The sequence below is a fragment of the Culicoides brevitarsis genome, chromosome 1 (assembly GCF_036172545.1).
Source record: "Culicoides brevitarsis isolate CSIRO-B50_1 chromosome 1, AGI_CSIRO_Cbre_v1, whole genome shotgun sequence".
In the NCBI taxonomy this organism is placed as follows: domain Eukaryota; kingdom Metazoa; phylum Arthropoda; class Insecta; order Diptera; family Ceratopogonidae; genus Culicoides; species Culicoides brevitarsis.
This window is the reverse complement of record NC_087085.1, coordinates 7,188,377-7,203,143: the sequence shown is the minus strand read 5'-3', so window position 1 is coordinate 7,203,143 and position 14,767 is coordinate 7,188,377. Positions and strand designations below refer to the sequence as shown.

Genomic DNA, 14,767 nt, shown 5'->3' with positions numbered 1-14,767 from the left:
TCTGTTTCGAGCTCTCGCATTGGTTGGTTGTGTTTATTATCAGTCTCGCACAAAAAAGGCAAAAAATAAAAATAAAATTAGAAAAAAATTCTAACAAGATTATTTTATCACTTCACCTGCGAGATCATAAATTGTCGTTATGTATTCAGCAGTTAGTCGTGTTCGGTGTACTGCAGGACGAGCAATTCTCAGTCAATTTACGCGAGGATGTGCAACGGTCCAAGAGCCTTCAGGGCCTGCGATGAAAACGGAATGCCCGGGACCAAAAACGAAGCAATTGACGAAAGAAATGGATCCCATTCATAACGCCCAATCCATTCAATTTTTCGTCGATTACGACAAATCGCAGGGAAATTACATCGTTGATGTCGATGGAAACGTGATGCTCGACATCTACACACAAATCTCGTCTGTTCCCTTGGGTTACAATCATCCCGAAATGTTGAAAGTCTTCAAAAATGATCATAATTTGAAGAGTTTGGTAAATCGCCCTGCTTTGGGAATTCTCCCTGGAAGCGATTGGCCTGCTAAATTACAATCGACATTGATGTCTGTCGCTCCAAAAGGCTTAAACATGGTTACAACGATGATGTGTGGCTCATGCTCGAACGAAAATGCATATAAAGCGATTTGTATGTGGTATCAAAAAAATCGCAAAGGTCGTGTCGATTTTACGCCCGAAGAAATGGAATCTTGCATGAAAAATGTTCCTCCAGGATCTCCCGATTTGAGTCTTTTGTCGTTCCAAGGAGGATTTCACGGTCGAACTTTTGGGGCTTTAACGACAACGCATTCGAAATATGTTCACAAAATCGACGTTCCAAGTTTCGATTGGCCATTTGCTTCATTTCCCGTTTACAAATATCCTTTGGAAGAGAATGTTGCTTACAATCAAGCACAAGACAAAAAATGTTTGGCTGAAGTCGAAGATTTGATCGAAAAATATGCGAAAAAGGGAAAACCCGTTGCCGGAGTTGTTGTTGAACCTATTCAAAGTGAGGGAGGAGACAATGAAGCTTCGCCGGAATTCTTCCAAGAATTGCAACGCATCGCAAAACGACATAATGCAGCATTATTGATCGATGAAGTTCAAACAGGCGGAGGACCAACAGGTTGTTTTTTTTTTCTTCAATGACATTTTTGACATTTTTCCTCTAACTTCAATGATTTTCAGGCAAATTTTGGTGTCACGAACACTTCAACCTCGATTCTCCCCCCGATGTCGTAACATTCAGCAAGAAAATGCAACTTGGCGGATATTATCACAATTTGGATATGCGCCCCGCACAAGGATATCGCATTTTCAATACATGGATGGGAGATCCAGGCAAACTGCTTTTGCTCGAAGCTGTACTGAATGTTGTCAAGCGTGAAAATCTTCTCGATCGCGTCAACAAATCTGGCGCAAAATTGAAATCAGGATTGTTAGCTGCCGAAAAAGAATTTCCCGCAATTCTTAATTCGACACGTGGGCGAGGAACATTCTTGGCTATCAATTGCAAAGATACCAAAACTCGCGATAATATTGTTCATCGTTTGCGTCAAAAAGGTATTCAATCAGGCGGATGCGGCGATCTTGCTATTCGTTTCCGACCCGCATTAATCTTTGACGAGAAACATGCCGACATCTTCCTTGATCGTTTCAGACAAGTTTTGAAGGAATTGTAAAGAAGCATTTTTTTAACGAAAAAAAAACAGTAGAATTGCATTTCATAACAGAACATAAGATAGATGCTCAAATCGTCGCTCAAATTTAAATCTATTACAGTTAATTAAGTTTAATTTATAAACAACGACTATACATTACAATTTCTACAGATGGTGCGAGAAACGAGATTCAATCCAATTGAAACAATTGAATGTGTCGTGTATAGTTGTGACACAGTTTTTATTTTTTAATGAAATCAATATATTTTTGTTATTTTTCCATTTGAAAACACAGAACAAGTATTATGATAATTTAGCTTTTGACCAAATGAAGTTCAAGGTTACCATAGAAAATCACCAAAGCGCATAATTCCATTTGAATTGCATTTACAGTACCAAAGATACGAAAAATATATAAAAGCCTTTGACAGCAAAGAGTCTTCCATTGATGTTACAATGTTTAAAATTAATGTTGTTTCGATGTTTTAACAAAAAAATCAACCAAAGAAGTGCAAAATTTACTTTAAGTTGATTCAAACTGTTATAATTTGCCAATATGAATAAAGTAAGATACATACAAAAATTTTTTTTTTTTTTTGATGAAAAACATTGTTCAGGATAAGTTTCGAACAATCGTTTACGTTTACGATCGTTTTACGAAGTAAAAAATTTTTTTTTTCCAAATTTTAATTTTTTTTTTTTTTTTTTTTTTTGAAAAACATTGCTCATGACAAGTTTCATGGGAATGCGTTTTACGAAGAGAAAATTTTTTTTATCCAAATTTTCAAAAAAAAATTTTTTTTTTTTTTGATGAAAAACGTTGTTCAGGGTAAGTTTCATGGGAAGGCGTTTTACGAAGAGAAATTTTTTTTTTTCAAATTTTTTTTTTTTTTTTTTTTTTTTTTGATGAAAAACATTGTTCAAGGTAAGTTTCATGAGAAGGCGTTTTACGAAGAGAAAAATTTTTTTTCCAAATTTTCAAAAAAAAAAAATTCAGATTTAAATAAATTTTGAGAATTAAATGACTTTAAAATTCTGAATTCAAGATTTTGAATTTTCTGATAAAAAAAAAAATAAAAATAGTTTATGTGTGAAACGATGTTCATGACACTATAATCTATAACAAAAATTTACTGTGTTTACATGATTATGTGAAAAGTGACATAAATCGTCTCGAAATAGCACATTTTCTCTGAAGATGCATGAAATCTCATCAGATAATGTAGAATAATAAACTGAAAGATTATAATTATAAACAAAAAATGATAAAAAAAACCCGTTTGTTTTTTTTGTTGAACTTGTGATAAGAGATAACAATTTTATTTAGCGTTTCTTACATAATACAGTAATTCCTCATTCTTCAAGGGGTTCGGAGTCTTGAAGAGGCATCAAGTCATTCATATCGATATCTTGATTGGCGAAATTTTGTGTTGCGTGACTTGTTTCAGAAGATATTGATGTTTCATGCGATTTTTTGGCTTCTTGTTCCAACATGCGTTTTCTTCGTATCTCAAGAGCGCGCAATCTATTTTCTTCCATCCGCTTTTTCTGTTCTTCTGTTAAAGTACTTGCAGTTTTTTGTTGAATACGACTTTCGGTTAATGTACTGCTCGCTTGTGGTTGCATACGACTATGCGACGAAATATCTGTTGAAGCAACTGTCATATCGAGTTCTCTCACTCCCAAATCTGAGTCCATTGTTTGATTGAAATTGTGCGTTGTTCGACTAATTTGTTCACTCAACATTTGATCAAATTCATCCGGTTCCATGGGAGCAACTGTACGATTCATTTCTTCTTGAGAATTTTCATCGTCTGAATCAATGACATTTCGAATAATATCGTCATCGAGAGCATTATTGCGGTATTTGTTCATGAAATGTTGAACAGGTTTCTTCTTGCCTTGTGTCTCGATTGCCATTAAACAATCGTCAAAGTTGTATTTTGGGAATAATCGATGAGACCAATGTGCTAAACGTTTCATTATCTAAAATTTTGAATGTTTTTAAAAGATTTTTTCGATAAAATATTACAAGAAAAAATGAAACTTACCATATCCAAATCCTGTTTCTCGTAACCTTTTCCTTTGAACTTGACATCTTTGAACTCATCTTCGATCTTATGAATGCCTCGAGGACCTGTTAGCTTTTCAGGATTCAAACGTGGTTGAGTACTAACACGTCTTTTAGTCTTTTTAGGTTCAACTTTCTCAACAACTTCTCCGGGCTTCTTGTTTTCATCGTCGCTATCGTCTCCAACAACATCATATGGATTCTTTTCATTGTCAGAATCGCCATCGACAACTTCTCTTTCCAAAGATTGATCTCGTTCGTAAATTGCTTCGTCTAAAAAGGACATTTTTGTGAAAAGTTGAATTTTAATGTTTTGATTGAAAAATTGTCCGCCAAATTAAATTGTCTCAATGCAAAATTAGAAGATTTTTGGATTTTTCAATGGGATACGATTGAATGAGAAAAAGTGAATTGTTAAAGCGAGATTATCGTGCGGTTTTCATTCATTGTTTTTCTTCAATTTTCTCTTTACAGAAACACTTTACAATGTCAAATTCACTCAGAATCGCTCATTTGTGTCGTAATTTGACACGAACTGCAACTGTTCGAACATGGCGAGGTATAAATATCGTAAAATCCACAAACAAACTCTCCCTTCAGCCACAACAATGTAATTTCGGTAAGTTTCATCAGATTTTTCGAGAAGGACATGAACCTTATTTTGTCTTATATAACTTGTAGCACGATGCATGTCAACACAAGCCGCTTCAGATCCCTTTCATTCAATCATCCGCGACAACGAAACAGTGAAAGGAGATGCGGATAAACACGAATTCCAAGCTGAAACACGAATGTTGTTGGATATCGTCGCTCGTTCATTGTATTCCGAGAAGGAAGTTTTTGTTCGTGAGCTCGTTTCGAATGCAAGCGATGCCTTGGAGAAATTCCGTTACACAATTCACACAGCAGGAGACAAACAAGGAAACTACGTCGACGCTGATCGTTCTCTCGAAATTCACATTGGCACGAATAAGCAAGATCGCACATTGACAATTCAAGATACAGGCATTGGTATGACGAAAGAAGAGTTGATCGCAAACCTTGGAACTATCGCTCGTTCTGGATCTAAACATTTCATGGAGCAGATTAAGGAAGGCGAAGCAAAAGCTGAGAACATCATTGGGCAATTTGGCGTTGGGTTTTACTCGGCGTTCATGGTTGGAGATAAAATTGATGTTTTTACGAGATCTTCACAAAAAGGTTCTCCCGGATACAAATGGAGCTCAGATGGTTCAGGAAGCTATGAAATCGTTGAAGCTGATAATGTTGCAGTTGGAACGAAAATTGTCATTCACTTGAAGGCTGATTGTCGTGAATACGCCGACGAAACTCGCATTAAGGAAGTTATCAAGAAATATTCCAACTTTGTTGGTAGTCCAATTTTCGTCAATGGGCATCGTGCGAATCAAATTCAACCTTTGTGGTTAATGGAGCCCAAAGAAGTTACCAAAGAACAACATTACGAGTTTTACCGTTTCGTTGCCAACTCCTTTGACACTCCGCGTTTCACGTTACATTACAAAACGGATGTGCCCTTAAGTATTCGCGCTTTGTTGTATTTTCCCGAAGGAAAGCCCGGGCTCTTTGAAATGTCGAGAGAAACGGATATCGGGGTTGCTTTGTACACGAAAAAAGTTTTAATTCAATCGAAAACGGAGAATCTTCTTCCCAAATGGTTGAGATTCGTCAAAGGTGTTGTCGATTCGGAAGACATTCCATTGAATTTGAGTCGAGAATTGTTGCAAAATAGTGCATTGATTGCCAAATTGAGAAACGTTCTCACAAATCGAGTTTTGAGATTTTTGCATGATCGTTCAACGAAAGAACCGGAAGAGTATCTGAAATGGTACGCTGATTACGGATTGTTTTTGAAAGAAGGAATTGTCACAAGTCATGATCCCAATGAAAAAGATGAAATTGGAAAACTTTTGAGATTCGAATCCAGCAAAGAAGCAGGAATGAAAACAAGTTTGCCCGAATATTGCAGTCGTTTGAAAGAAGATCAAAAGGAAATCTTTTATCTTGCTGCTCCAAATCGAAGTCTCGCCGAGCAATCGCCTTATTACGAATCACTTAAAAAGAAGGGAGTTGAAGTTTTGTTCTGTTACGAAGCGTATGACGAACTCGTTTTGATGCAACTCGGAAACTTTTTGGGCAAACCATTGATCAGCGTTGAGAAAGAAATGCGTCGTGACAAATCGGAAGATGCTGAAGTAGATGAAGGAGGACTTTTAAAGACACAATCTGATGCATTACTGGGCTTCATTCGATCCAAATTGGCAGGAAAAGTTGCAAATGTTAAACTTACCAACAAATTAGAATCACATCCTTGTGTCATAACAGTTGAAGAAATGTCAGCTGCTCGTCATTTTGTAAAAACACAAAATATAACAGACGAAAATGCATATGCTTTGCTTCAGCCACAATTCGAAATTAACGCTAAACATCCAATCATCAAGAAATTACACAAGTTGACGGAGACAGAACCGGAATTAGCCGAGCAATTGACACAACAACTATTCAACAATTCTATGGTTTCTGCTGGTTTAGTTAGCGATCCGCGATGCCTTCTAACCGGGATGAATGACTTATTGACGAAAATTCTTGAGAAATATTAAACTACTTGCGCAATATTGCATTTTTAGAATATAGAATTGAAAAAATTAATAAAAAATTAAACATTTGTTTTTCGATTTTTCGAACATAACTTTTTTATTTTCCTCATTGTTTTTAATAGATGTTCTTGTTGTGGTTGTTCAATATATAAGTTTTGTTTGTTTGTTGTTGAGATGTCGTTTGTTGCAGTAGTTCTTTTTCTTTTATCTTGTCTTTTCGCAGTTTATGTAACCAACTACATTGATATAATTATAATATAATAATATTTTTAATGATTTTTTACATCTTTTTTTTTTTGAAATTTATTAATCTGTACGGGGGATTTTTATTATTATTATTTTAGTTTTTTTTTTAATATTTTTTGAATAAGGTATAGTTTAACGATTTATATGTATATTTAGATTAATGGGTAATAATAGAGAATTCAAATTTTAACTGATTTTGAATACATTGACTGACGATTACGGATAAAAGTTAAAAGTTTGTCCAGGTTTTAGCTTTTGTAACATTATGAATAATAGGTGTTGATTTTAATACAATTTGTAATGATAATAATATTGGTAAAATAATAAAATTAACAAATGGCCTTACAAGTTCTTTATATATTGTAAAGGATTTCCATTTATACCGTTTGTATCTTTATTATTTTATTACTATATATATTATTATTATTTATATATAGGTATTTTCATATTCTATATATATTTATATATATACTCCATTATTATTAAATGTATTAGAACTCAGTTGTGTGAAAATTTTTGTTTTATCAATTTTATATTTTTTTTTACGTTTTTTCCCTTTTTTTCAATTAATATCTTTGCTATTGCTAGACTAACAGTGTTTCGTATATATTGTTATTTTGAACTATTTAAATTTTTTTCATCTGATTACAACATTAATTTTTGCAATTTTTTATAAGTAGCTGACTTCGGTTGTTCTTCGAAATATATAACTTGGGAAGTTTCTTCATTTTATGATTATAGATGGGTATTTTTATTATTGTGCTAAATTTCTATCTCATCATATACATATGAAGAAAGTTTCAGTTTTTCCATTTTTTTGTAACTTTTTGTTTGAAGAAATTTAAACAAAATAACATATATATCATCATCTTTTTCATTAATATTATTTATATATATATATTTGTTTATATATTATTTATAAGACTCTATAGACCGAAAAAATGGTAAGTTCATATATATTTATATTTAATTAATTATACAATAAAACGTCATTTACACAAGGATTGAAGATTAAGTCTTTGCATATATACAGTGTAACATTATCAGGCTTTTCGAGCAATATGACGACACGCAGCATCATGTATCGACAAGTCACCCATTTTACGGAAAAACCTAACATTGTCTTGTGTTTGTATATATAATATAGTTTATCTTAATATTTATCTAATGTAATTATAATTATAATAAAATGATTAATAATTTGCATAAAAGATGACAAACTGACTCCTTTTCTCGATAATTATTTATTGTAATGTACAGCCAAAAATATACATATTAATTAATGATAACAATTATTATTGTACTAAAGATAATAATAATAACAAGGAAAAGTAGTAGCTCAGGAATGGGTCTTTAAATGATACGACCGAACAAAAAAAGAAACCTTCTGATAATTTTTTTAAAGTTTTTTCCTAACTCAAAATTGATAGTTTAGTTAAATTTTTTTTTTATATAGTATTCAATCTTTTTGTTTTTAATAATACAGAAGGAGAAGGATCATCTATATATCCTATTCATTCAAGCACTTTAACATATCGTAAAAGTTGAAGGAACCTTTTCCACGAATCGATCAGCACTTAAATCATGATTGTATTTGAAAGCAAAGCTTGAAGCTACCTTTGTATAATATATATTTTTTAAACATTTTTCTATATAGGTAATAGCCACTCACTCACACTTACGGGATATGATAAGATTTGGTACTTGATTGTTACGCAGACGGCGCACATTCCATGCTCGTGAAGAAACGAAAGTTTGCAACATGAATAATTTGACCCGACAAGGTAGAAAATGATTCCTTCAGCTTCGTTCTTCTTCCTTTTCTTTGAACATTGTATATGTACGTGTGTGTTGTAAATATATTAAAGTACTGAAATCAAACTACAATTTTTTTTCAATTAAAGCTTCTCTATTGATGTCCTTTTTCTCTCTAATTTATACTGTTTATGTTCCATTTGTCGATTCGTCGTTTTTTTGATTCAATATTCAATAATAATAAAATAATTGTTTTTTTTAACTAATTCCTTATTTTTTGTTATTTGAAAGTTCAGATGTTCAGATATTGTAAGTAAATTTTCTGTTTTATTGAATTTTGCCTTTTTTCAAATTTTGTGTGTATTTTTGCTATTTCTTGTAAATTGTATATCCGTATTATTGTTTTGTTGGTTGGTTTTTCTGATTTGCCTATGTTTTGCTTACAATGTAAAAGTCCACAATTACGTTTAATGTTATCGGTATTATTAGTATTATTATTATTAAATATTTATTTGGTGTACAAGTAAATGGCGACAATGAGACCGTATAGACCCAATACTTCAGCGAAGATAAGAATAAGGATCATGCCGACGAACAGTCTTGGTTGTTGAGCTGTACCGCGAACACCGGCATCTCCAACGATACCAATTGCAAAACCTGCTGCCAAGCCTGAAAATCCAACAGCGAGTCCGGCACCCAAATGGATGAATCCTCTGTTGACGAAAAAAAAAAGAGTTGAAATCATAATCTTGACATGAAATTTTTGAAAAACTTACTTGTACAAGGAGTACTTTGATCCTTCTTCCAGAGCTCCTGCAATAAGGACAGCAACGACAAGACCGTAAATGGCAATGATACCCGCCATGACAACAGGAATAATGGATTTCATGATCAATTCAGGTCGCATCACTGACATAGCGGCGATACCTGTTCCTGATTTCGCTGTTCCATAAGCAGCTCCGAGGGCTAAAAAAAAAACAAAGGAAAACATTTAATAACCTTGAATCTCAAACATCATGTTCAAGAAAACCTCTCAATTAACAAACAATATGCCATCAATTAACACCTTTTATTGTGAAAATTGTACTTTTTTGTGTGAGTTCGTGCAAAGATTAACATAACTCAAAAAATCATTGACAAATGTTTGGATACGAAATTAGAGCAATCTCAAATTTGTTTAAACTTAGGTCATGATTTGTCTCAAAAAAATAATCTTGTGATCCTTTCTCAATCAAGTTCTGACACAAATTCGTTAAACCCATCATGATTTCAACTAAAGAAGTTTAAATCTTAAGAAATAATATTTCGAATCAAGTTACTCTGATAAGAACATATTCGTTGTTGGATGTTTATCTTATCAAAGTTGATAAATATATTTTTGTCTGAACAAACAACTCACACACACAAAAAAAAAACAAAATTCAACACAATTACAACTCATTTTTGAAGCATGATGGACATTTGTACAAAAAAAAATTTGCTTCAACAGGTGAATTGTGATTGAAAATTGTTGAGAATCGAAAATCAGCTGATTCGTGAAGAGTGAAATTTTGATTTTCTTATCGAATTATAAAGAGGAAAAGTATCCGGATAATTTTTTCGGTAGCGACACACTTTATTTTCTGATAAGCTGCCTATCTAAGTGACGAACAGAAGTCACACATATTACTTTGTTTTTGGAATCATATGACGACATCCACGTGATTCACGAAAAATTTTACAGTTTTAACTCATCCTTCAATTGTTTTCGATAATTTTGTTGTTTTAATCGACAATAACTTCTTGCCAATATTTTTTTCAATAGAATTTACACCTCTGGATTTTTCGACTATTAACTGCTTTCAACTCATTCCAAGAGACAAATAACAAATACAAACACAAAAAATCAAGTCAACGGTAATGTGAAATTATTTATCGTGAATTTTTTTTTTTTGTTCATTGCTTTATTCAATCAATTACTCAATCGGTAATGAGCGCGTACTTCATACATACGGTAAAGTATGAATGAAAATGTATTTTGAATATAAAACTGGATGGAAGACGGTGACCATGATGTCACATGAGAGAGTAGAAATGATGTAACTACCGTGAAAATTTTGATAAAAACATGAAAATATGTTTGAAAAATGCCTCAATTTTCCGTATGTGAAGCGCTTCAGGCAGAAAATTATCACTGATAGTGTTAAAGGCTTTAAAAGACTTGCGCCAAATTTCCCATTCAATTATTTAAAAACAAATTTGTGCACTACAAGAGAGCATAAGACATTGATTCATTCATATTTCCAATGAAATCTATGCACAAGGTAGAATCTGTAGAACGACACGCAATGACATTCACATTGAAAGATCAATTTTTTTTATTGTAATGAGCTGCTGGCTTTTCCGTGTGTATCTATCGTCGCATCTCTTGTTATCAATTTTCGGAGTTATCGATGCATGTAGTAAAAAAAAAGTGATTTTTCTCCGTGAAAAGCCTCGCTATAGAGTTTTTTTTTTATCGCCATATACATTTACTACTAATTGCCCGTATAACTTAACGACATACGATACACGTAGAGACGTCACAAGATTAACTTTTAACATATAATACGGGTCACATGACTGCAAATTTTAGTGCAACAATTGATCATTTTCTCCGATATTTTTGATAATTTTTGACCCGAACTGCATGGGCATGAGTTTTTGCTGATGTGTGAGAGTACTTTTGATTGTCTTTCGCTTTTCGGTTTCACTCAGACTTTGACGTCGTCGAAGAGTGCGACAAATATGATGACCATGATTTTACAAAAAACGCCCATTTCTCAAGGATTTTCCGAGTTTTTTCGGAAATTTTCGCACGAAATGTTGTTCATTGCGGATCATGTGATGCATTTGCTTGTTGAATTCCCGAAAAAATTGTGTAAATTACGAAGAAATCTTGCATTTTTTACTTTTTTTTCGTATCAGGTGACTCAATATTGTTGAGAATCATTTTTCATTTTGAGTATTTCGTGCGGATCCCGTGATTTTTAGTCACAAGAAATGACGGAAAAGGGATGTATGGGGTTCAATTTGCATATTTTTCGAAATTTCATTAGGAATTTTGCGGATTTTCATGCTTTTTCAGCGTCTTATTGCACAAAAATCAATAATTTTTTGACGACAAATGACTTTTCTTCTCTCTCTCGTACACGTACACGACACTTTCCATAGATGCACATTTTTTCACACACACACTTACCGCTGAAAATGATGGCTGAAGCAGCTCCCATAACTCCAAAGAATGGTGCATAAATTGGTTGTTCTTGTTCCATTTTTTCTGTGTTTTTTTGCGGAAATTTACGAAATTAACTGTTGAAGAATGATCCTAGAGTATTTGACAGGATGCACCGTAATGTGTCTCTATGATTTTTATTATTTTAAAAATGATGGGAACAATATTTTTCTTTCTGCAAAATTCAGAAGAAGACAGAGGACGATTAAACTACTTTTTACCTTGTCGGAGTCTTAACGAGAACTGAGCGAGTTGAGCAAAGCGCATGACAAAATTGAATTTTTCACTCAGTACAGAAGCGAACTCGATTACATGCAAAAACTGCGGGACATCTACTGATAACCTTTTGATAATTAATTTAAACATGAATAACTTATTGATCAACTCACAAATATTTATCAGAATATCAAAAATTATCTTTGTTTCTCATCAAAATTACCAAAATTCATGATTATATTTATAAAACATTGAAATTTGACGAATTTTATAATAAATTTGACGTTTCTCCTGAATCCGTTCTTTAATTAGATTCGTTCAATGATGTATTTTAAGTTGAACGTTAAGATTAACAAACCAATTTTTATGGTATATATTAATATTTTTATTGAAAATATTATTAAAACATTTACATTTAACATGCTAAAAATTTACTTTTAATAGAATTTTATTAAAAAATAACATACAGTTATAAAAACCATCGAACATATATATTTTACTCTATCGGTTTATAAAGAAAGTTCTAATTTTCAAAATTATATTATATATAAAATTCGTTAAATTTGTTCGACTAAAATAAACTTTAAAAATACAAATTTGTTCGTTCTTTAAATTTATCAAAAAATACGGAAATTTTTTTGAATGCCGTTTTGATGGTTCTTGTGGCGGACAAAATTAATTTTTTCTATATTATATGTATATTATATGCATATAATTCGTATATTATATGTATATAATTTGTATATTATTTGTATATAATTTGTATATTATTTGTATATTATATGCAATATGCATATCATATTTATATAATATACATATAATTTTTATATATTTTTTTTATACAAAAAATCAAAAATTGAGCCTTAATCGAAGTTTAAATTGTATAATAAATAACACTCTTATTGAGTTATTTTTTCATCGATTAATGGTAAAATTTTTAATTTTTAGTATAAAAAATTTTTATATAAAAATTATATGCATATTATATACATATTATATGCATATAATATACAAATTATATATGAATTATATGCATATAATATAGAAAAAATTAATTGTGTCCGCCACATAAAGCATGAAACTTGTAAAAATTGATAAATATGAAAATACAGAATCCGCTCAAATCTTACCTTTGAAAGTATCTTTAATAATTTTCAGAGGATTCATCTCAGTACACAATGACATCTCCATAGTATCATTAAAATTAATACAATACAACTTTTTATATATTTTTTTTTATTTTTCTTTCTAATTAATTTTAACTTTTAATCTTACGACTAAAATCTATAATGATACAAGATGATTGATATTTCAGTACAATGATAATAAGATATTTCTTTTTTTTTTTAATATTTATTGAATCTATACAAATGGACACAATTCTATGGAACAAAAGCATAATTATAACGTTGATGTGTTACTTTATATGTGTAATATATATGAATGATTCTTACGGGATACTATATCAAAAATGTAAAAATTCAACATTTATTTCTTACTTTATCAATTAATAAGCACGTTTAGTTTAGATTTTTCAAGTCAATATTGTTTTGTGTCATAAATTGCATTCCTGTTCAACTTTTTATTTTGCTGTCTTTCCATGTTCCTTCAGTAGCTCCTACAATTGAAATTTATTTTGAGGTAGTTCATTTCCAAAAAATGTTTTTATTACTTATTCATTTCATTTTTTTTCTCTCAAAATTAAATCTTTTCATTCCATTTTTCCTGTTTTTTTTATTTTGCTTTAACACAAACATTTCATGTAATAATATTATTATTTTTAAAAAATCAAAACTTTTCTAAACCACATTTATAATGTTAGTTAATGTTCTAAAGATTTTCCTTCAAATTTAGCTCTACTTTCTTTTTTTATTATTTTTTTTTCCATTTTCCTACAACATTCTACTAAGATCATTTTTTATTATTTGTATTATTGTTTAAATAATTCCAATCATAGTCACAACACCTATCTATTCATATTCATTTTTAAAGTCGACAAAATTCTATCTATTCTACTTGTTACTTGTTTACCTGCTTTGAATTCTATGAATGTATGCATTTTATGATAATAACCATAGAAAAATTTTTAAGAAATAATTACAAGTTAATTGTTTGTGTTTTTTTTTGTCATCCAGCCATTACCATTTCGAGTCTGATTCCTTTTCAATTCGATTCTTGATTCGAGGAAAATTGTGCGCATTCTTAAACATAAATATTTTAATAGATATTGCTTCGTTCTTCATGCACCATGATAAAAAAAAACTTACCGAAAAACAAAAAAAAAAATAAAAATAATAAAATTTTCAACATAAAATTATATTTTACTAAAAAATTTTTACATAAATTTAAAATAAAATTAAAATAATATTAAAGTTTCTATTTTACTTTAAATTTAAAAAAATAATAATAATTGCTTATGACATTTAATTATTCAATATTCACATTTATCTTATTTATTCAAGTTTGTCTAACATTTAGTTACTTTACATTTATTTGAGTGTCAATTACTTAAGCAGTTGATCCGTTTAGTCATAATTATTATAAAAAAAAAATTAAAAATATAGAAATTTTGCTATATGAGATCAATTTGCTTTTTCGTTTGTTTTTCGCATGTATCGAATTTAACTAATAATTAAGCGCAAAAATTTAATTTTGTCAGTCCAAAAGTATTATATCTAAAATTTTCCGGTGTCAAATCTATAAGTCTACAAAATAGTCTTTCGAGTGTATCAATGGCGATCTAAACATCATATATTATATATATATATATTTTTAATAAAATAATAATAAACATGCCAAAATATAAAATTTTAAACATTTTTTAAACTAAAATGACGAAAAACAAAAAATATCATGGCAGTGTAAGTTACTAAAGGTGTTTTTTCGAGTGTTTATCATATTTATGTACGATTTAATATTAAAACTTTTAATCATAATAATATATTTAATAATAATTATCATAAT

At 30.6% G+C, this 14,767-nt stretch overlaps 4 protein-coding genes across 4 annotated transcripts; 2 read left to right on the top strand and 2 right to left on the bottom strand.

The window, feature by feature from the left end:
• Window positions 1-15: 15 nt before the first annotated feature.
• On the top strand, window positions 16-2,218 carry LOC134832119 (4-aminobutyrate aminotransferase, mitochondrial). The gene is made up of 2 exons (XM_063846059.1): window positions 16-1,112; window positions 1,175-2,218. The coding sequence occupies exons 1-2, from the start codon at window positions 140-142 to the stop codon at window positions 1,666-1,668; spliced, it is 1,467 nt and encodes a 488-aa protein (XP_063702129.1). The 5' UTR covers window positions 16-139; the 3' UTR covers window positions 1,669-2,218.
• Window positions 2,219-2,943: 725 nt separating this feature from the next.
• LOC134838439 (protein TIPIN homolog) lies at window positions 2,944-4,065 on the bottom strand. The gene is made up of 2 exons (XM_063853969.1): window positions 3,699-4,065; window positions 2,944-3,633 (listed from the first exon to the last, which is right to left on the bottom strand). Exons 1-2 carry the CDS (start codon window positions 4,002-4,004, stop codon window positions 3,001-3,003), a joined length of 939 nt encoding a protein of 312 aa, XP_063710039.1. The 5' UTR covers window positions 4,005-4,065; the 3' UTR covers window positions 2,944-3,000.
• A 65-nt stretch (window positions 4,066-4,130) lies between these two features.
• On the top strand, window positions 4,131-6,735 carry LOC134838438 (heat shock protein 75 kDa, mitochondrial). The gene is made up of 2 exons (XM_063853968.1): window positions 4,131-4,337; window positions 4,400-6,735. Exons 1-2 carry the CDS (start codon window positions 4,205-4,207, stop codon window positions 6,334-6,336), a joined length of 2,070 nt encoding a protein of 689 aa, XP_063710038.1. The 5' UTR covers window positions 4,131-4,204; the 3' UTR covers window positions 6,337-6,735.
• Window positions 6,736-8,814: 2,079 nt separating this feature from the next.
• On the bottom strand, window positions 8,815-11,833 carry LOC134838440 (V-type proton ATPase 16 kDa proteolipid subunit c). The gene is made up of 3 exons (XM_063853970.1): window positions 11,555-11,833; window positions 9,111-9,300; window positions 8,815-9,047 (listed from the first exon to the last, which is right to left on the bottom strand). Exons 1-3 carry the CDS (start codon window positions 11,625-11,627, stop codon window positions 8,843-8,845), a joined length of 468 nt encoding a protein of 155 aa, XP_063710040.1. The 5' UTR covers window positions 11,628-11,833; the 3' UTR covers window positions 8,815-8,842.
• Window positions 11,834-14,767: the final 2,934 nt, after the last annotated feature.